At 37.9% G+C, this 23511-nt stretch overlaps 1 protein-coding gene across 6 annotated transcripts; it reads right to left on the bottom strand.

Annotated features, from left to right (window-relative positions):
• Positions 1-1257: 1257 nt before the first annotated feature.
• LOC133841637 (rho guanine nucleotide exchange factor 6) lies at positions 1258-23429 on the bottom strand. 6 transcript variants are annotated; one of them, XM_062276272.1, is made up of 9 exons: positions 22782-23421; positions 14729-15122; positions 13986-14186; positions 13507-13927; positions 12297-12548; positions 7784-8264; positions 6829-7080; positions 4496-5413; positions 1258-2177 (listed from the first exon to the last, which is right to left on the bottom strand). In XM_062276272.1, exons 2-9 carry the CDS (start codon positions 15064-15066, stop codon positions 1984-1986), a joined length of 3057 nt encoding a protein of 1018 aa, XP_062132256.1. In that variant the 5' UTR covers positions 15067-15122; positions 22782-23421; the 3' UTR covers positions 1258-1983. The 6 variants fall into 6 exon arrangements, with proteins under 6 accessions (XP_062132256.1, XP_062133060.1, XP_062133849.1 ...); XM_062277076.1 differs by having other exon boundaries at positions 1260-2177; positions 12312-12548; positions 22782-23418; XM_062277865.1 differs by lacking the exon at positions 4496-5413 and having other exon boundaries at positions 1263-2177; positions 22782-23414.
• Positions 23430-23511: the final 82 nt, after the last annotated feature.

Raw genomic sequence — 23511 nt, 5'->3', positions numbered from 1 at the left:
AACTATTATTTTTGGATAAAGTTGCAGCTGCAACAACAGCAACCAGCAGCAGCAGCCACAGCAACATCAGCAGCAGCAAAAGCAACAGCAGCCTCTGGGCTCATAAACGTTGGCGACGTCTTTGACTTTGGCTCTGAGCGTGCCTATTGTAATTGCTAATTATTAATAATTATGAAATATGTACTAGCAAGAGTTTGTGGAAAATATGAAAAGAAGGCGAAAGAAAGAGCCGACAGCACGCTAATGATTGTCATTAAAGACGATTTTCGCTTTAGTCACCGTTTAGTCAAGAGCTAAACGAATGGTCGACAATTTAGTTAAGCAGCTAACAAGCAAAGGGCGTGCTGTTGGAAAATGCTACACGACAGAGACGACGACGGAGGCAGAGTCAGAGTCGGAGATGGAGCTGGAGGGCTTTCCTCTGTTGTAGAAGTTGTGCAAGCGAAAACTTCCGTCATTGCCATCCGTTTTGGCTGCGAAAAACTAAACAAGCAAAACAAACTAAAAACAAATGTGAGATCCATGCGAAGTGCGGAGATTCACAGCGTTAAGGAAGGAAGTGGAAGTGACACATACTCGAGTCCAGCATATGTACAGAGAGAAAAGGGGGGAACAGCCAACAGACTTGACATTGTTCTCAACTCCTTACTGACATACTGAAATTGTTTTGCAAACAGCCAGACCAACTAAAGAGACTGAGTGTAGCAACAGCAACGCTTGTCACTCATTTGTCGCCATAGCGACTACTTGATTGTAATCTCATTACGTACACAGACGACGAATGTATCTTTGGGATACAGCTACAGCTACATGCAGCAGCAGTTGGGGCACTGTGTGAAGCAGAGCAGAAAAAAATAAAAGCATTCAAAAACTATGCGGCACAGAGACACATAATTTGCAGTTACACTTTAGAGTTTAAACATTGTTGCGCACTATATAAACAATTTTACACATACTTAAATACGATTGTTATCTTATTCCCCGCACAGCACTAATTTAACTGCTCTCAAAGCACAATTAAATTTCTTTTTAGCATACTGTAAATATGGCACGAGCTGGAACTTTTTATAGCGTACATTTAATTCAAATTGAAATGTAAATATGGCACTAGCATAAACCCCTTTTAATTTCAATTTAATATTGCGCCAAACAGCAGCAACACAATTAATTTATTTTTTTATTGCGCGCGAAAGTATGCAACAAAAAAGTGGGTAAAAAAGCTGCTGCAGCAAAGTGTAAATAATTCATTTACAATTAGCATGGATTCATTTATTTATTATGTTTATTTTGTATACAGTTGAATTAAATTTACTACACAATAAATACAACTTGTTTTGAGCGTTGTTTATGCTTACAATTACTACAAAAAGGATTGGCACATTTTCAGAGTTTTACTTTCGTTTACTTAGCTTATCGACAAAATTTCAATACTTGTACAAATCAATTACAAAAAAAACTCCCGACAGCAAAACATCTATTGCTACACACACTCATTCTAAACTTAAACGTATAAAAAAAATGTATAATTAAAATTAATTGCTACAAATGTTGCCAACGGATTGCCTAGCTCAAATAATAAATATATTTTCTGGAGAAGTGAATCTCTTAGCTAATTGAATATATAGATGCCAGCAAGAATTGAATAGATACTCGTATATGGATAGATGGCTGGACAGAAAGGAGCAGGTGCTCAACAAATTGTACATGCAGTTGGCGTATTGTCCACAATGTCACTCACAAAATTAGAGTCCTAGAGTCCATTTCAGTTACATTAATTAATTTCTTTTTGGTTTACAATTTCTCTTTCTCTCTCTTTCCAAATGTAGAAAAAAATAATTATAGTTTAATAAGAGTTTAAAGCTAAAAGCAGCGGCGGCGGGTTCTTTTTTTTCCTCTGTTTTGTTTTGTTAATTATTATACTATATATATATATTTTTTTTTTTGTTACTCAGTGGGAATCGGTGTTGGACTTCATTTACATAGTCAACACTTGGGTGTGTTGGCTCCACTGCTGACGCTGCTCGTCTCCAGATGTTGCATCAACAGCTGTTGCAAGTCGGCACGCAGCGCTCGCTCCTCGTTGATCTGCAGCTTGATCTGCGACATATCCTGTTGCATTTGCCGAATGGCGGTCCAAAGTTGCCTCAGAGTCGGTGTCATGTCCTCGTTCTCAAGGCCTGGATTGATTGTAGTGTGGAATGTGTTTGTTGTTGTTGTTGTTGTTGTTATAAGAAAAGAAAACGGGATAAACGGGATAATACGATGTTAGTGTTTTGTTGTGTGTAACTAGCACAAAAAGCGAATCAAAATGAATGAATTATGCGTAGCGAGAATGTGTATGAGTAGTATAAGAGTGATTATGAATAGGATAATGTGAATAGTATGTATGTATGTAGATAGCTGCGTATTATAAGTACAATTTATACTCTAGAATTTAACAAAAATGTGCTCTACTCTATTACAATTGAAATCATAAATTACACATCAATTTAATTCTAATCTTAGTTCTTGAAGTGCAACCAAATAATTGTGAACAATAAATAAAATACGACTACAATCGATTGTAATGTTGTTTGTTATGTTCATGTTATGTGAGTAGTTTAATTGTGTTTATCTCATTTTTTTTTTACATAAACAAATTCCACAAGTACACACAAATACAAGTACAAATACGAATATAAAATACAACATATTCTTGAATAGAAATGATTTTATTTAAATTTTGTTCTTTGTTTTCATTGAAATATTCATCAAGTGAATTTGAATACAAACGTATAAACGCATTTTTCAATCCATTATATATTATTAATAGTAGTTAGTTGGTAATTGTATTTGGTTAGACAACGTTTCACAAAACACTTACAGCTTATGTTTCATTTAATTTAAATGTAATTTAATTTAGTTTAACATAATAATGCACAACAATAATGTACTCCTTATTAAGTTTAGGTTTAGTTTCTAGTTATTGCCAAGTGCTTGACTAACATTTAAAGCGTTTTAAACTCGTTTTATTTTGATTAAACATTGCACATATCTTTTGATTTTTGCTTCTCTTCAACTATTTAATATCGTTTCCTTCTTTTGTTTTGCTAGGCAGGTAACAAAGGAACCTCCACTGGAACCTCATAAGTATTATATTCCTTGTTTAAGCTATGGCAAATCATGTATATCAAGTCACAAATATATTTAGTAAATGGTTTATAGCAAACTTGTGTTATTCCGTAAAAGCCTTGGACGGAAAGTGTAAAAGCCTCGCTAGATTTCGTAGATTTCGATTTTTTAGCTTGAGGAACCATCTGCAGTTGCACTTCAAGTACGATTCACTAATTTCTGCGGGGGGAGGAGGTGAGGCAAGTAATCGGCGGCATGCTACTTTAAGTACTTGGTACAAAATATTTTCTACACATTTCCAATCGTTTCTCATTTAAGTAGCTAAGTAGTCTTTTTTTGGCTGAGTCTTTTTTTGTTTGTTTGTTTTGTATCTATATTACAGATCACTCAACTTACAATTAGTATAAGTATTAAAAAAAAGTACAGTTAAAAACTAGAACACAACTACACACAGTTACTATGGGCGCAGATCTGTAAAGTTGCATTGAAAATAAACCAAATATTTACAGCTAAGCATTTTAAATGCATAAAGGCAAATATTGCAGAAAGTTAAAAAACATATTTTAAAATATTCCTTTTTGTAATTCCAAATCATTTTTCAAATATTTTAAGAAGACAATTTAAAAATTGCAATATTACTAAATTATATACAAATTTTCTAAAAACCTTGTTAATCTAATTTAATTAATTTACTTTACTTTATAAAAGTTAATTTACTTTAATAAAATTTGGGAATTCATTTAATAAATTTAAAAATTCGAATATTTTGTATAGTGTAAAATCAACTAAATAGTTAAGCAATCTTTTCAGATATTAAAAAATCTAAATAAATTCCAATTTCATACTTTACAGATCTGCTGTAGTTATATATATTATATATAATTGCTAGGCACACAGAAACTATAGCTTAATTTGTCAGTTTGAACTTAATTGATTGTTGTTTAAGAACTGTTGGCATATTGAAGCAAATATTGAGCAACAGCAAATGAAGCTAGAAATCAGTTAAGATATTAAGTTCTAGAGATCTAGAGCAGCTTGGGTACGAGAGTAACTGTAATTTGTAACTGTAACTGTAACTGTATCTGCATTGGCGGTGGCGCATTCAAAGCAATAAGCGAAGAGAGCGCTGTGGCAGCATCAACAACAAACTGCAGCAGGCGGCAGCAATGAATATAGAGAAGTATACAGATATATAATATACTATATATGAAGCTGATGTGCGAAAGTGTGTGTTGGTTGTGTGTTGTTCATTTTTTTTTTTTTTTTTAATTTTTTTGTTTTGTTTGTTCTGATAATGAGGACACTACTGCCACAAGCACACACAGCTGCCACAAGGCGCCTCAGAGATGGTTGATCTTGCGCCATTGCTTCATGACAAAATTACCGCAACACCAGCTGCCCGATTGCCGCTTCGTGCCATCCGGATTGAGTTCGACGTTGCCACCATTATCATGATGATTGCGATTGCCGCCGCCGCCGCTTCCATCGCGGAGCAAAGCGTGGCAACCATCACGCTGCTCCACATCGCTGTCGCCATCCGAACGCTCGCCACCCGCCGCCAACTGTGGCGTGCTGCGTTGCAAGGTGCTGGTGCGCAAGGCGCCGCCGCAGTTCATCAAATAACCAGCTCCAAATCCCGCATAGCGATGTGATGTAGATGTCTCAAAGGAGCGATTGAGACGCCGGTCGTAGAGGCCAGGATGTGCACCAGGATTGGGTTTCACAATTGTCGTTGTTGTAGTTCCACTCGAGTTGTTGCCCACACGCTGATAGCTTTGCAGCTGCTGCTGCTGCTGATGCTGCTGTTGTGGCAGCAACTTGGGCGACGGTTTATTCTTGCGCGGCAGCAGCGGCGAGGTGCAAACGTTGTCGTAACCAGAGCCAAAGCCGCTCTTCAGGCGATTCAAGGATTTGCGTGTAGCACGCTCCTCAGACAACGCACGCTGATAGTCCTTGATGCCAGCTCCCGAGCCGGTCAGCGAGTAACGTTGCGCTGGCGATGTGTTCAACGATGAACCCACCGAGCTGGAGTACAAATTGAAGCTATTGGGGCTTGCCTCACGCCAGATGAACGAGGAATTTAAGCTGCCCGCAGAATGTTGTCGCGATTGCTGATGTTGCTGCTGTTGTTGTTGATGTTGCTGCTGCTGTTGTTGCTGCTGATGTTGTAGTTGCTGATGCTGATGGGTAAACTGCGTGGCATTGGCTACAAAAGGCAGTTGCGGATTGGAGGTCGAGAAGGTTTTGCTCGTTTTCAGCTTGCCGCCACGTATGGGCAAACAGGGAGTCCAAGGCTGCAATGCTACACAGTTGAAGTTGCAAGTTGCAGTTGAGGTTGTTGTTGGGTCGTTTAGAGTACAATCGGTGTGGCAGAGGCGTGAAAGACAAAGAGAGAAAATGAAGATATTTGAAGAACGAAAAACGAAATACCAACAACGAACGACAACAACACGAAAGGAAACCAAAAACCACAACAACAAAATGATCAAAAACCAATTAAAATGGACACCAAAAAGAGCGACAACAACAACGACAACAACACGATAAAGCGATAAAGGTGAGAGGTCAAAAATGTGAAAGCAGGTGAAAGAGAGAGGAGTCGTCAGATGAAACCAAAAACCAGCAAAATGATTACGTTTAAGCAGGAGAAGGGGAACCACAACCAAAAATAAAGAGGGAGAATGGATGAACGGGGGGAAGAAGGCAGCAACGAAAAAACCTTACAATCAATCAATCAATCAATTGGTAAATGCCTTAAGTCTATGATTATGAATATATGAGTATATGATTATGAATAATGCATTACACGATAGCGATAACTAAATAAATTCAACTGAGGTTTACATCTGTTTTAATGGGAATTTGAACCAATTATTTTCGGCATATTTATTATGATTATTATTTATATTAATATTAAGAGACCAAAAACATATTAGCATTTTCAATTACAATCGCATAATTGTTCAATTTGATGAGCGCACTTAACAAATACAAAAAACATAAATAGTAATGAGAAATTAATAAGAAATGAACAGAACAAAACTAAAAGAAAGTTTTTAAAATTCGTTTTTTTTTTCTTTGCCACCAATTACAAATGTTTCACGAGTCCTGATTCAAAAATATCAATATCCAATTTTTGTTAAAATCATAATATTAAGCAATACAATTTTGCTGTCGTTTAACAATTCTTTTTTTTTATGTTTCATTAAGCTTATCAACTAATACAAGTTAGAGCAACAATTTCTGCATTTATTTATATATTTTTATGGTTTTATGTATTTTTCTGTTTTTTGTTTGTTTGTTGTGAAACGTTTTACGAATTTGTTATAAATGAAACCAAACCAAAACAAATAAAACTTTAAAACTATTTTCACTTAGTGTTTTTTTTAGCAGCATTTTCACATTTAAATGTGTGGGTGTGTTTGTGTATGTGTGTGTGGGTGTGGGTGTGGGTGTGTATGTGTGTTTGTGGTAAAGCAATTTGGCTACAACAAATTTAGCTGTCGATGATCATCATAAAATAAACGAAAACTTAAAACGAAAAACTTGTGTGTTTTCCATAAAATTGAAAAATCAACATAAACAGCAAAATCATAATGGAGAATACACATCAAATATTTATAGAGATGAGCAGAGGGGGGAGGATGGAGGATGGCAGCTCATCTTTTTCTTTTGCGCCTGCCTAGACGTAGCACATGGGACTGCGACGACACTTACCCGAGTGTATAGTGTTGCGAGCACTGTTCTGATAGGCGGCACAGTAGCCCTCGAAGACGCGCAACACAAGCGCATCCTCCTCGAACGTCGGTTGATTGCGGCGTCCGCTGCAGTAGCTCGAGAGCGCGTTGTTGGAGCTGCCGCCGCCGCCGCCGGAGCCGGATGCGGAGCTGGAGCCGGAACCGCTCGTTGCATTTAATAAACTGGGACGCAATGGTGGCGTGGGACGCAAACAGCTGATGGTCCAATTAGCTGTGAAAAGGATGGAAAATAGGTTTAATAAAAAAGTTTAAAAGGCAAACAGTTTAATGCGCTTAACTGCCTCAATACTTTCTGGAGTTATTTTGAAACTTCATTAATAAAGTATATCCCATTTTCTTTATCTATTAGGAGAGCTAAACAGTCCTTCATCTATCAAATAGTTAATTGGATTAATTTCGACATCTTACTTAAGTTCACGATAAATCTTTACAGCATATTGCAGATAACTGCTAAAAATTGTATGTCTTATTTTAATGATATTTTATTTTATAGAAATTGCATTTATGGACATAAATGTCCAATTTTTTAAATTAATTTAATTATTTAAATTTATTTAAGTCTATTGCTTTATTGAGATGCATGCCAATGCGTTTTTATTAATAAAGTAAAATTACATTATTTGTATTTTGTAGGATTACTGCCAAAAGTGATTTGATTCATATGCATTTTAATGGAATGCAATTTTATGTACTGATTTGACGTTTTTTAAGATAACTGCAAAATGTAATAAATTATATTTGAGCTCATTTAATTAATTTATATTTATTGAACTTTTAAGAGAATTGCCCAATTTATTTTAAAAGTATTGTATTTAATCAAGTTAATTTTCGTTAATTGCATTGATAAGAAGGCGGACGAATATTTCATATCTAAAAAGATGAGGCAGTTAAGCGCATTATTGAATTACACTCACCCTTTGTGCTTCCTTTCCTTGCGTTTGGCGCCGCCGTTGCCTGACTGCTGTTTTCCCCCACTCCCGGAGCTGTTGCCGCCGCTGTTGCCACTGCCGCCGCTGTCTTGCTGCTTTGTGTCGGGACTAAACTTGATTTGTGGCTTAGCGCCCCCAGATGACTTGGTAGACTTGGTGGTTGTGGTGGATGCAGATGATGTTGTGGAGGCTGAGTGTGCGTGTATTGGTTGTAGCTGAGGTGGTGATTGAACGACAGGCTCCGTTTGTGTTGTGACATCGCAGTGGCTGCATTCACAGCTCCCGCTCCCACCACTGATGCTCCTGATCCCACTCCCACTCCCAGTCCCTGTGCCGACTGATTGCTGAGGCTGCCGATGTTGCTGTTGCTGATGCTGCTGCTTGGCGGCAATGTTGGCACTGTTGGCGTCTGGTTGCGATTGCTGCCGGGTGGCAACATTAGGCTGTGGCTCGATGGCGGAGACATCTGCAACAAAACAGAGAAAAACCCAAAGAGTCAGTGAAGAATTCAAACAATTTGAAGAGAGTAAGAAAGAGAGAAGAACAGGCGGCAATTAGTCTCAGTTCATTTAACATTACGATCAATGAGGCATTCGTTAGTTCTGATGAATGTTCTTGGCAGCTGTCAGCAGCAGCAGCAGCAACAGCGGCAGCAGCAACAGCAGCGGCAACTGCAACATTAACAACAATGACAAAACAACAAGTCTGCAGTCCATCGGGCAGCAAAGCGCAGTAAGCAAATCGAATCGAATGAGTTTTGTGGTTCTGTTTTCTTTTCTGTTCAATTTTTCTGTTTTTTGTTTTTGTGTGTTGCTGGAGCGTTAGATAAATGTTTTGTAATTCGTTTTGGAGCCGAAAAGAAATCAAACTTTTATTGTAGTTGCATTTTGTGGTTTGTTTGTTTGTTTTTTTTGGTTAGTACGCGCAACGATTGCAAAGTGATGGGCGAAAAAATAAAAGGATGAGGCGTGAGGAAAGCACTTTAAAAGGGTTCCAAATTGATCACTTCGGGTATAAGATCAGTCGACAAAAATAGATTGTTGTAGTGTTCAAGTTTAGCAATTCAATTATCTAAATTCTTGTTCTCTAAATGTTTAAATATTTTCTGCATTTCAATTATCTGAATTTCCCATATGTGAATAGTAAAACAGAAAGTATTCAATTTTCTTTTGACTAGTTGTCTATAAAATTGTGTAATAAACCTAAACAATTTGAGTACTTTTTTATGACATAAAACATTGATATACTTTGAATTATTGAATTCAAAATGACATCAGAAGCTAAGCTAATTTTGCTAGCTCAATATGACTAATCCAAACATTAAATTTACCACAAATTGAGGAAATGGTCTCTGATTCTTTTAGCTTGGTCATAATAATTTTTCCAGAAAGGAATAAAAAATAGTACGATAGTTTTTAGAGATGTTTATAAAATCCATTTCAGCTGTAAACTGAGCAGAAAATACAAATGAAAATGTGTCTATGATAAATAAATTAAAAACTAAAAACTAAAATTCTATCCTTTGCACTTTGTAAAAAAATGTCTATGTCAAAGTTTATAAAGAACTGATTTTTAACCTATTTATTATATTTAAAATGAATGCATTTTCCTATACATTTCTTCGACAAATAAATTACATTAAGCTACGTCAATCTGATTAGTTAAATGTTCAATTAAATTGAGTTCAATGTTGACTGTATGTTTGAAATGAATTGAATTGACTTCAGAAATTTCTTGGCGTGCTGCGAATTTGTCAAATTTGTTTTTAAAGGAGATCAGATCATAAATGGAAATGGATGCGGAAAGTGAGGCAAATGTTGGAAAAGTGAGCAAAACGAATATACAAAACAATCAAACGGAACGGAAACACGTGCAGAAAAGCGCCGAGCGTCGTGCACAAGTCGCCTGGATGGGAATAGAGATAGATAGATAGAGAATGGGACTCATCCAAGCGACATGCCACGACTTTTGACTCTCGGCGTCTCACTTCGGTTCGCTTGCCTTCTTCGGTTGCCAAAGCTACGCGTGCCGCACAAATGGGACAATCGAGCGACGTCGAATACGATGGATGTGCCCCGAAAGCCGCACGCCGAGACAACGATTGCCTGCACTCTGGCTCTGCCTCATCGCCACTGCACACTGGGCAATTAGAGCACCTCGATGCCGTTGTGGTCGTTGTATTTGTGGTGCAAGTCTCTGTGGATTCGCCACAATGATGACACAGCGAACACGAGATGGCTCCCTCGCTATAACCGCTGGCACCCAGCGAACAATAGCAGCTGGAGCAAATGGAACCCAGCGAGCATTGTGAGTCCTTGCTGCATGCTTTCAGTTCTTGCGGCAGTCGCTTGTTGTAGGCGCTGGCAATGCCACGCAACACTTCTGGAGGCAATCGCTCCTTTTTCCACCAGTGCGCATACATTCCAGACCGGAAGGTGGCACGTGGCTGATCCAATTGATCCGCTGAGCAGCTGCCGCTGAAAACCAGCTCATTAGACGTGACACGTGGCGTGGTTTCATCCATGCTGGCGCTGGAGGCCAGAAAAATACTCTTGGTATTGATTTGGAATTGTGACGAGTTGCTGACGGGAGCAGCAGACGCAGCAGCCGCTTCCTGTGGTTGCACTTCATCCTCTGTTTGCTGCTGCTGTGATGTATCCTCTTCCTCTTGCGTTGCCTCTGGCGTTAGAAACTTTTCGCGAAACATGCCGCACACATCGAAACGTCGCTCCGGCTCCACTTGATCCAACACATCGACACCTCCACACTCCGCATTAGGTGGATCAGGCGAAGCAATGGTGCAGCTGCCAGCCATGCCACTGTCGCTGGAACGTGGACTGGGACACTGTGAATTCTCGCAGCAGCGACACTTGCAATCCCCATGATCGTTCCTGGTAGTTGGTGGCTGTGGTGGGGGAGGCGGAGGTGGACGTTGATTCATCTGCAGATACTGATAGCTGATGCAACGCCGCATCGAATCGCGTTGTTGACTCTCCGTCGGCTGTCGCTTGGTCGCCTCAATGCACAGCTCAGTGCTGGAGCTGCAACGCTCGGGTGCAATGTCCACACCACGCACATTGCCCGTCTGTGGACTGTCGCTTTTATGTGAGGCACGTTGCTGCTGCAGCTGCTGCTGCTCCACGTTGCCGCATGCCTCGTAGTTGTACAGCAACTCAGCTTGAAGCTGGTCGGGCGCCGTGCGACACGCGGCAGGCAAATCCATGGAACTGGAGTGCACACAATCCTCCTCGGTGTCTTCATTCAACAACTCCGCATCGACACTTTGATTCTGCTGCGTCTCGTGGCGTTCACGCCAAGTGGGCACATAAACCTCGGTGTCCGCACAGCGATTGAAACGATTGCCCACAAAAATACTGGGCATGCTGTGGCGTTCAATCGGAGAACCAGCCAACTGTTGGGGCTGTTGTGTGGGCGCAGCTGCGCGTCGCTGCTTGAGATCATCGTTGATGTTGGCCAGATTCTCGCAGGCCATAAAGGCGCCACCCAAGCGTGCCCCATACATGGAACTGGCATCGGAACTTTGCTGTTGCAGCGTGCTTGGCTGCGACACCGATTGCACTGGCTGCTCCAGCGCCGCCAACTGCTCCTCGTCCTCCTCCTCCTCCTCCACAAAGTTGGTGATGCTCGAGCCGCCTAGATTAATGGTGGCCGTTGAAGTGTGCACACTCGAGTTGCGCTCCGTGGATTTGCGTGCCAGCGCACGCAGAGCCTTGGAACCAATAACAAGCGACTCCTTTTTCAGTTCGTGCTGCACCAGCAGCTCTTGCTCGTCCAGCGAATCCAACTTAATCAGATTAATGGAGGAACTGTGTCGCTGCCTTCCACTGCCATGATCCACAAAGGTGCCCGTGGAATTGCACAGAGGACGATGTTCGTAGAACTTCACATACTCAAAGGGATCCGAATTGCAGCTTCGCAAATACGACTCATCATCCACATCTTCATCCTCGTAGCTCTCCGAGTCGGTGGGCAACTCAAAGGCATCCTGACGCTCCAGTTCCGATTGCGAGGACATCGCAGAGCAAGCTTCCTCCACGTTGGCGTTGATGTCCTTGAGCAGCTTGGCGGCTGCTTTGTGGCAACGTTTCTTGCGCAACGCAATCCGCTTGAGATCGATGCTTTGCCTGGACTGTGGATACAACAGCATCTTCACAATGGCACTGCGCAAGCGTCCAGCACGCACCAAGCGTGCAAAGTGTGCACTGAGATTGGCGTAAGGAGCTGTGGGCGGATAATTACTGGGCGGCAATGTGATGCGAAATGGTCGCAAGTGTTGTGAGTTGTGCTGCTGTTGTGATTGCTGTGGCTGTTGGCTGTTGTAGTAGGCGCACAGCGAGAATCGCGTGCAATAACCACGCGCGTCCAGATGCTGACTGAGCTGCCAAGTTCATCAATACGCACATTTTATATACAATATATACTTATTTATACTTATTCTTTTAATAGAGTAGATGTGTTGTGTATTTTGTTTCTTTACTTTTTGGGAACTTACATGCGCCGCATTCATCGATGAGTTGCTCAGGTTGCTCAGCTGTCGCTTGATGCCCATCGGCAGAGTGGGATTCGGATTGTTTGCGTTTAGCAGTTCGACCCATTTGTTGGCCTCGTTGGGACCTTGGCAGACAGCGACAATGCGCTCGATTAGCGGACTACTAATCTCAAAGGCATGCTTGATCACATCCGTATCCTCCAGGCGATTCACTATGATGCCCGTCAACGGCAGTTTACCCTGTGAAGGAACACGCAATTTCATTAGTAATTATGGCAGTAAAGTAGTAGTAAAGTAAAGTGCATTAGAAATACGAAAGTGTTCATTTTAATAATATCTAACCTAATTAAATAAATAAGTGATGAAGCTAAATTATATCATTGCAATTTATGAACATACTCAATTATTTTTGGGATTAAATTAGTATTTAAGAATCTGCGATTTACTATTTAATAATTAGCAAAATATGGTACAAATCATAAAAGTTGCATTATTGATTAGACTTTATAACAAGTATTTAAGGACGTGTATTTCAAAAAGTATTTCATTATTTTATAATTCATAATGATCCTCTTAAAGAGTTCAACAAGGAAACACACTTGTATTAATCGTATGCTTGGCTGCATTTATGCATCAATCGAATTAAATTTCAATTGTTAGCTGTCAATTTGCATTTCAAGCGATTAAGAAACAATGTAATTAAATTAGTTGTTCAGTCAAAGATACAAATTTGTTAAATTCAATAATAAGATGGAACACATATCTTGTTATTTAATCCTTAATGAGTTATAATGCACATTTGTTTCCTCTTTAAAATTAAATTTAAGCTATTTTGAATGATAGAACGCAGTTGTCTGCTAACATGAATAGCTTAAGCATAATTTGTATGACTATAACTGCATTTAAATATACAACAATTTGCACATCTCAAGTCAAGAAATGCTTAACTGATTTAACAATTCGAATATTTTAAATTCGATTGTAAACTTTCAACTAATATATTGCTTTTAATTGATCAAAAACATATAAAGAAAACTTTGTTATTTCAGTTTAATTAGTTGCATTTAAAACAACACAAATATTGCAATTAAGCGTTGATTCTTAGACAGCAATTCAAGTAAATAAGTTATGTAAATGCTTTGCATTAAATCAAGCATATAGATATGGAAATTATTCACACTAGTTACTCCCCGCTCACCTCGTAGATAAAGGCACTCATGCGCTGGCTAACACTCAGTATGAGCAGCGTTTGTGGAAAGAGCACAAAATAGCGATCACGATGATCGGCGCCCACAGCCACGCTGCCCATGTGAATGATGTCACCCAGCGTGCTCAGCTCTTGGCCCTGCCAATTGCGCACTGGACCCGTGAGCACCTGCAGCTCCAGCTCCTTCTGGCGTCGTGTGGCCGAACACGTGGCCGCAATGTCCTTGTAGACGGCAACACTGCGCTGTGTATCGCCACGATCGGGGTGACTGCTCTCCATGTGCCGCTCCAGCTCCTGCAGCATGGCCGAATACTTATCCAGGCGACGAAAGGGTTTCGAGAGTCCAGTGGTCAGCACTAACAGACCCGGGGTGGCGGCGCCCTGACGCTCCATGTACTTCTCCAGTTCATCCCTGCATGAAGTAGCAGCAATTAGGCAAGATATAATTATATGGAATTCTATTAACTCACTTGTATTTGTCCAGTATGACAATGGCTTTGGGATGTGTGGCACAATAAGCTTGATGGACCTTCTTCATCAGAGGTGCGCTGCCCAGAAGCAATTTGCCCACACGATCGTTGCACTCCTCGATCTGCAGCAGGAGATCCTCGTGTGTGCGCACCACCTCCACAAAGTTGCACATCAGCTGCGCATACTCATCCTGGCTGAGTCTGAAGAGATATATTTCATTTGTATTATTGTTCAGTCAAAGATAAAAGTCAAATTCAATAATTAGATGGAACGTACATATATATTAATTCTTCATTCTTATTGAATAAGTTACTAATAATAATTTGTTTATCGACATGGAACTATTCTCAATGATGGAAAACATATTAAAATAATTCAATTTAATTATTATTCGTATTGGAGCAAATGATGAAAATTACACTTTAACTATTCTTTTCAATGAAAATTGAAAAATGATCAAAATAACAATTTCATAAGAAAACTACAGACAAATGAGTTCGACTTTGAGATACCTGCTTCTAATTTTGCGATATTATTCTTAAATATATACCAAATAGTATACCACAAAAGTATTAAAATATACCGAAGACTAAAATATACTGAAGTACTACATTTCAAATATACCAAAGAAGTTATAATATACCAGATTATAAGAAAAAGGAGCTAAGTTATAGCACTCTTCTACCCTATGGCTAACGGGTATTAAAATTAATTAAGTTTATTTGCCAATCTCTCAACTTACATTTGCGTCTGCTGCATGGGCTCCAGGAAGTTCTCGAGCAGACCCTGGAGCTCAGCGACATGCGCACGCTCCGAGTCGAGCAGATCCTTGAGCACCAGCGAGCGATTCTCCTGGATCTCCTCGGGTGGCCGAATGGTGTCTGTGAGTGGCAGTGGCGCCTTGAACTCGTTCACATAGTTGCTGGGAAACCAGCCAGTCTTATCATTGAGCGTTCCCTCCCACCAGCCGCCATCCTCGCGCTGTGTCACCGTGATGAGATCGCCCTTCTGGAAGCACAACTCATCGTTGTTGCTGCCCATGAACGAGTACTCGGCCCGCACAATCAACGGTTGGTCCATCGTTGATCGCTTGTGGCTCCACTTTTGCTTTCAAACTCTGCTCTGATTTGCTTCAACTGCAATGGAAGAGAAAGAGAGATTAAAATAGAGAATTATGAATTAAATTTTACACATATTAATAAACTATATGGGATAGATTAACATAGCGAGTTAAGAATTAAATAACACAAAATGATAAAGCAAGTGAAATAAAAAAGTTACAATTTAATTTAGTTTTAATAAATATTAAAAAAAGTATTCAGGGAATTTAATTTGCATAGCATATTTCATTATAGAATTGAAAAGTTGCCAGAGAATTTGAATTGCTTTAATGAAAATTTGATTAGAATTTAATACAAATTTAAAAACCATTTCATTAGAAACATTTTTCACAGCAAGAAAACAAATTCTGTTATTTGTGAAATGCAAATTTAATAAATATGGTATTTATTTAAGTAAATTGAAATGCGAATTAGGAAAATTAACTCGACTTGTTGACTTATCGAAATGAATTGAAATTGCATTGAAATTTATGAGATTCTGCACGCATTTAATAGAAAAATAAATAACAACTAAACGGCATTCAAGACTAAATGAACTGTAAAAGAAATTGATTTGAAATTGCATAGAAATTTATTAAATTTCGCCAGCACTTAACAAGAAAATAAATAGCAACTAAACGGCATTCAAAACTTAATGAACTGTAAAAGAAATTGAAATGAAATGTAACACAAAATGCATAGAATTGAAATGTTTGCTGAACTTGAAAAATCAGCGCGTGCAGATCCAAAAATTGTTCAATGAAATGTCTGTCTATACTTGTATAACTGCGAAAATGAATGTGTGGGAAAAGCGCCCACATATGAATAGCAAACGCATTGAATTGAAACAGTTCGAATCGAATGGATCGTCATCATCATTCGCTCTTCGTTAGCGTGTGTTGAAAATTCCATTCGTTTTTAGTGCTCACAATAACAATATTATGGCCAAAACATTTAGAAAAACATCTGTTTGCTTCTCGCGTGCTCTCAGCACAGTTTCCTTGACAATTTTCTTTTTCTTTTTTTTTTGCTTCTTTACTTTTTCCTTTCACAACATTGTCTATCTGGAAAATGCGTGCAATCATTTTCACATCATAATCAATGGCCAAGGCCATGAAAGTAATAAAACAAAGCATTGAGAAACTTTTTAGCCATTACGAAAGAAAACTGAATGAAATTTATGTGTATTTATAAAAATGGCTAAAAATCCTATATAAATCATAAACAACAGGCCTTGTCATGCGTTTCGCAAAATTTACGATCACAGTTTTTACGATATGTTCGAAAAATTATCTCAAAAGATGTACACAAAAATCTAAAAGCTGAAACAATTTGCTCGGCACCAAAAACATGATAATTTTTTTTTTACGACGTTTGCCTAACAAAATTGCAATTGCAGTTAAATGTTTGTCGAAAGGAAAGTGTGTACACAAATTCTTTATCATTTCATTCTTTTTTGGACAGAACAATATGTCATAACTTATCGGAGGTGTTTGCTGTTAATTCTCGAGGTGTGAACAAGCTCTGATTAGATTAGAAATATGTTAAATGTGATAAATGTATATGCCTAACTTTGTATATCTACTCTTTACTATTTTATTCAGTGTTTCTCTCTTGATGGAGATCGTCAGAAATGTCGCTAAAAATACAAACGAAAATTCCTTGAGTTGCGTCCCGAATTTTCAAAAATATTTAAAGCGAAAGCAAATAAATATGTGTGCAAAAAAATATTGTAAAAAAAAAGAGAGAAAACAATATTTTCACATTAATACAAATTGTTTGCTCAACATTTTTAGCAACAGGTTTTCCTTAGAAGATGCTAATGTAAAGTTTATTGTGCTAAATTTTGCGTTGAATGTTTGCAAAATTTGAAACGAATTGGAATGTTTGCAAATGAATCAAATGAAATGATTTGTTGTTGTTGTTGTTGGGTTGTGTTGTGCCTGAATGAATAACCGCAGAAATATGAAATAAAAACATGTTTTTTATTTTGCCCAAAAGATCCGTTGGCAGCCCCCAAAAATAACAAGCGACGAAAATATAAATCTTGACGTGCCGACTTCCCATATGCCAATGGAAATCAGGCGATATATAGTATACAAATATATATACAAATTCTATATATATGTATATGTATTTAATGTGTAGACACTTGCCAAAATACCTGCAAATTGTGGCCATTACAGGAGGAGAGTTCGTCAGACTTTTAGGCTGCTGCAACTTTGTAGTTTGTCGATTAGTTGGAGAATTTGAATTTTTGTGAGACAAGGTCACGTTTTCCGCGAGAGAGCGAGAGTGAGAGAAATTAGATTACACAAAAATCACCAACATATGCATATATATCTCGACTATATATAAAGCGGTTTTATATACGCCGTTTTTTGTTTGTGTGTTTCGTTCAACCATCAATTGTTGCACGATTTGTTTGCCGTTTTTCGCCGTTTGCCTTTTCAAATTTGGCTGCACCGCACACGTTCATTGCTTCCACGAAACTGCGACACGGCGGCATTGGCGACACTCGCGGCCCACAAAAACGCGGCAGCCGAATTTTCACGGCTTTCCCCATTTGCTCTCACTCTCTCTCTCTCTCTCTCACTCGCTCAATGATCGCCATACTTAACAAAACATACCTACTTATATATATAGATCGTCTCATCTATATATGACCGGATACAGCGCATATTTTCGTTAAAAAAACACAGACACACACACAGATGACAAACGAGGGGAATCATCAACAGTAGCAGCATCAGAATTCGTTTGAGAATGGGCTTGGACGATTGGGCGCACGGGTCGTATACGTATGTACAATATCAGACAAGTGCATGTGGCGCTGGTCACAAGTGGTCAGCGGGGCGTATACATTATATTTCGTTTTTTTGCTTTCTGTATTTCATTGAGAAATATTTTCATGTTTTGTTCCCCAACATTTACTGAGCTTGTTGTTGTGAATTTTGCCTTTTAATCATCATCATGTTGTGCTTTTGTTTTGAAAAAATCCATAAAAATATTTGCTCAGATTATGTATAGATTTAAAATGGGAACAACAAGATACAGTTGACATCATTGGAACTAAACGAGGATGTGCCATATTTATAGGTTTAGTAATCGCTTGAAAAACGTTTACACATTATTCTTAATGAGTGTGGAAATATTATTTGTTGAGCGCAAAATCAAACGAATTTTCACCTGTTCCAATCAGTTTGCTAATGTTTTTCGAAAAGTTAAAAAAAAATAAAGCAAAAATATTTGAATTTCTAGAGAAAACTATGACTAGGCGCAACAGGTTTGCAGCGGTTGATAAACAAATAAACAAGCATTTAATTGAGTTATTTATATAGGTGTGCTAGGATTTTTAATGATGATGTATAACAAATAAATATAATACTAAAATGCCAAATTATTTTTGTGACAATAGAAACAATTTACCTATAGAACTATACTGAAAATTGTTTGTATATGTAAAGCAAAGAGTATAGAAAATTTGCAAAAAATAATCATTTAATTAGTTTCATGTTAACAAAAATGCAATTTTGCCAAAAACTTTTGTGCCACGTGTCGAAATTCATGTTGTAAATCTGTTTCTATGCGCAAAATTGTTGAACTAACCATGAAAAAGTATATTGTGCGACAAACATTTAAGGCGAGGCTAGAGAAAACAATCGAAATTTCCGTAGATAGCGCACATATGTTGCATTTCATCGCAGCTCATCATTGTGCATGGTCGTAACGACAGATAAAATGATGCAAGCTGAGGTCATGCCACAGCACAGCGAAGCACAGAGGGGAGTCAAAGCCAACGTCGCAGTCGCAGTCGACGTTGACGTTGCGATGCCAAAACAAAATTTTAATTAATTCATTTAACTTGCAGATGGCGCCGACAACAACAACGACGACGGCGACAACGACAGCAACAGTTGGAGGAGGCGTCGATTCAGTGCCACAAGAAGTGCATCCACACACACATACACACACGCACACACAGAGGCAGAGGCAGACACTCACACAGACACACACTCATAACAATATATGCCTCCCTTTGTTGAGATGAAAATCTGGCCATGCTTTTTAACGATCTGTCGCTGACAACAACGACAACAACAAAAGGGAAAAAATCTCTGTTTTGATGTCAAATAATTATAATGATGCTGCAGCCAACAACAACAACAACAATTTCCGGAAGTGCGCAATTTGACGAGGGAAATTTTCGTATTCCTTCTATCGTTTTTCTTCTTCTCTGTTTTCTTGCGCGCGACACAACTGCAAATCGAAAAAAAAACCCAACAGATTGTAAACAAAAATAAAAACAACAAAAAAAAAATCAACAGAAAATGGGAAATAGAAACTATCGAATGAGCAGCAATTGAAAAAGGTGTGAGGCAATTGTAATTGAGATTGCTTCACAAGCAAGCAAGCAACCAGAACGTAAACGTAAACGTAAAAGTAAATGTAAAATTGTATACAATAAAAATAAAAACAATTTGGGATTGAGGCATCGACTCTCAGACATCTTTATAGAGCACACACAGATGTAAAGAAAAGTCAAAGAAAATCAAGCAAAAGCAGAGCAGAAAATATATTCACCGAGAATAACGCGAAATCTAAAATGTGGTGGAACAAATACCCTGAATTATAAATACAAATATATAAACTACAAAAATTAATCAATTATCAGAGAGAATAAAATATTGAGAAAAATTATAAAGGAACAATCTAAAAGAACGAAAAAAACATTCCTAAATGTTAAAGAAATCCAATTAGAAATTATTTGTCAAGAAAAAATATATAATAAATCAATTATTATGGAGAAAGATTTAAATATTGATAATAATGATAAAGGAACAATCTAAAATAACGAAACAAACATTCCTAAATGTTAAACAAATCCAATTAGAAATTATTTGTCAATAAAAATGTATCTGTAATATTTAACTTCCATTTTTTAAACATAAAATTTTTTGCAATATTCAGTAATAACCAAAAAGTCATTTTCTAATATAAATTTAAGATCAAAATAACTAAAAAATCTTAATATTGAAATGATGACACAAAAACCCTATGAAATTCAATATAGCTCCCTCAAAAAAAGAGTATCGCAAGAATAAGAAATCCGAATTAATGCAGTTCGTCAGCCAGTAAAATCTTGTCATGGCTGGTTTTCGAATCCAATGTCGATGTTGAGATAGATTTAAGATGGCCACTTGAGATGCATTTTGTTGCATGCCCCGAAGAGAAATATAGCCATCATATAATTTGATTGCATCTCATTGCTATTTATACACTTCTGTGTGCCCACTTCTAAGTGGAACTTCATCTCTGCTTTATACTCTTTTCATGTTTTTCTTCCTCCTCTACATGTTTTTCTGTTATTGTTATTTGTTGGCTTGCGAGACGTGGGCGGGCAGTTCATAATTTTTGTTGTACAGAACGGAGAACGAAATATCGGATTGCTAACTCAATGTGGCATATTTCGTATCGCATCGTGAGAATTGAGGTCAACAGCAAATAGCGGAAAACAAATATTTTGTTTGCTTTGCATTCACCCACGAAACTCAGAAAATGCTAACCATAAAATGACAACTGTTTATACCACGTTATTGATAATGTCAATCAAAGCTTTTGCCATTTGTCAATAATTAATAAAGGCATTAAAGCAATTTCATTATACTCCCCTTTGAGTTAGAAAAGATACTGTACAATGATAAAATAAAATCAATGCAGGGTATTTTCCTGTGTTTCATAACAGAAACTTTGCTGTGTTTGTTTTTCAATTTGGGATGCGCCAATTTATTATTGAGACGCCTTCATTAAAGTGCAAAACTGAAATAATGAAATACCATAAAATCAGCAATCAGCTTAATTATATTTCTGGAAGCATTACAAATACTTTTCACATATTCTGATGAGATACAGAAAAAAGGCGAATAAGAAAAGTCATTGACATATTTGACTTTTTCGCCAAAGAATCACTCATGAAATTTTCCTATATTTACGTCAAGCGTAATGCATGAAAAATAATATAGATAAGTATATTTTTTATACATTTTTGTTAAGGCATTCATTTAGCATATTTACTTTGCCACCTAAAGAAAATATCCATTAAAATACTTCTTCAAATTAGACAAAGAATAATTGAATAGTATATTAATTTTTAACAAAAATAAATTTTTCCGTACCATCTAATGCAAATATCTATTAATATATTACTCAAAACAAAGCAAAGAATAATAGAATATTATATTTCGAAATAAAATAAATATTGAAATTTACTTTGTCAAGTAAATATACTTAAAATAAGTTAAGAATAATGCTATAGTATACTTTTATCCCATATATCTTTTTTCACCCAAAGAAAATATTCATTAAAAAGTTACTTTAAATTAAAAAAGGAAATACAAATTTGTATTCTAATATAATATTCTTTTGGGTTTACCCAGTTCCTTAATAACTAAACATTTTATTATTAAATGAAACCAAGAAACAATTCCCCAGAAGGGCACTTTTAGAATTTATTTCTTTGTTCGCCTTTCGACTGCTTTCATTGCAAACTTTACTGCTTTGCACTTTGGAGCCTGAGGATATGCATAATTAAATGCAATTCTTTTTTGGCAACTTTTATGTGTTTCAACCACAAGGATAAACAGACAACTGGCTGCACTTGGAGACTTTGTGGATCGGCCGCCCAAGGTGATTTTTATACGTTTCCGTTTTGGCAACAGTTCAAATTTGGAATGGCTGGAAAAACTTGCATCGACTCTTCTTTTTGGTGTGTCCTTTTCCCTGCTGAAGACAAACAAACACTTGCAAACACAAAATAACGTCGAAGGCGGCAATTTGAACTTGCCACAGAACCCAACTTGCAGCCTGGCAACCATGTCTGCTATTGACCCTATGGATTATGTGCAGCATAAGTGGCAGGCACTTCAACCTTAGCACAGTGCAACAACTTCAGCAATGGAGCAATAAATAACGTTTGTCGCAGCAGCGGCGGCAGCGACCAAAGCATAAGAAAGCGTACAAGAAATGTGTTGAAATTGCAGTGGAGGGAATAAGTGGGTGGGTGGGGAACAAGGGTAGAGCAGAGAGTGAAGAGGGGTCGAAGCAGCGGCAGACAGCGCAGCACCAACGGCAGCAGCGTCGAAGCAGCAGCAGCAGCAGCAATTGCTCTGCACTCGTTCACGGTATTTGTCAAAGAGATTTGTATGTGTGTCTCTGTGTGTGTGTTAATATGTGTGCGTGCAGTGCTGCCACCATGGCCATTTTGTGGCTATATTTAGCAGTCAGAAAAATAAGTTTTATTATAAGTGGACTTTAGAAATCCATATAAATATTTTATAGCGCAAGAAATGAAAAAAAATTTAATTCAAAAAATGATCAAATAACAAGTGTTACTACATAACTGAATTTTAAAGCTATTTTCTTGTAATTTTTTATTTTAGCCATTTTTAACTAAATCTAGCTTTCAACATTCTGCCAGCAGCACTGCATGTGAGTTAGTCTATGAGTGTGTTTGTGTCTGTGTGTTGTTGTGTTTGTGGAGCTTGAGTGACGCATCCATTGAGGGAACGAGCGATGCCACTGAACTTTGCCTACTGCAATAGTTCTATGACTCATCTGCCGCCCCCTTCCCTCTCTAAACACCCTTTGGTATTTGATTATTATATTTTAAGTAGAGTATTTGCAAGTGCGGCTTACCTTCAACTTTGTGCTGTTTCAACAAACATTTGTTGCACCGTCTGCTGCTCGTTGTCGTCGTTCGTTGTATGTAATCGTTGTTATTGTTGTTGCTGCTGTCGTTTCGTTGTCGTTTTGCACGCACAAAATAGACGGATGAGTAATGAGGCAATTCCTCTTTGGCTCCGCTTCCTTCCCCCCGCATGCACGCACACACACAAACACTTTATATTCTTTTTGCTTTTCTTTTATCTAGCGAGGCTGCTGTCAACGCTAGAGAAGCGCATTTGGCCGGGCACGCGCATAAATATGACTACATAAAACACGCGCTTTCACTTAATATATGTACATATGTAAATACATACATATATATATTAATACACAAAGTGCCGTTTCGGTTTCGGTTTGGCAAGAAGAGAATTTCTATTTCTGGGTCTCGCCGCAAAACACACTGGGAACACACAAAAACACACACTCACACAACACCACGTAAAGTCGCGTATGTCGCGCAATCTATGAGTTCTTCTTCACATAGGCGTATTCTCTAGTCGTTGCGTTTTGCCGTTTAATTCCACGTTTGATTTGTTAAAACTAAATATACAAATTATTTTCGACAGCAGCGGACTAAACATAAATAAACAGCAATGTGGCTGTCAATCATCCACAGCGAAAATACCATAACTGAACATAAAAAATACCAAGGCAACCCTGCGTTGCTATCGGTCATTCGCATGTAAAATATCGATTACCT

The sequence above is a fragment of the Drosophila sulfurigaster genome, chromosome 2L (genome assembly GCF_023558435.1).
Source record: "Drosophila sulfurigaster albostrigata strain 15112-1811.04 chromosome 2L, ASM2355843v2, whole genome shotgun sequence".
Lineage (NCBI taxonomy): Eukaryota > Metazoa > Arthropoda > Insecta > Diptera > Drosophilidae > Drosophila > Drosophila sulfurigaster.
This window is presented reverse-complemented; position numbering and strand designations above follow the sequence as displayed.

Bases quoted from the DNA above. Each gene is read 5' to 3' on its own strand.
- LOC133841637 (XM_062274686.1), bottom strand. From the start codon at position 15,066: ATGGACCAACCGTTGATTGTGCGGGCCGAGTACTCGTTCATGGGCAGC. The intron at 13,928-13,985 runs GTGAGTTAATAG...TACTTCATGCAG, and splicing joins GTCATACTGGACAAATACAA to GGATGAACTGGAGAAGTACA. The intron at 12,198-12,311 runs GTAAGTTCCCAA...TGAACTTGGCAG, and splicing joins CATCGATGAATGCGGCGCAT to CTCAGTCAGCATCTGGACGC.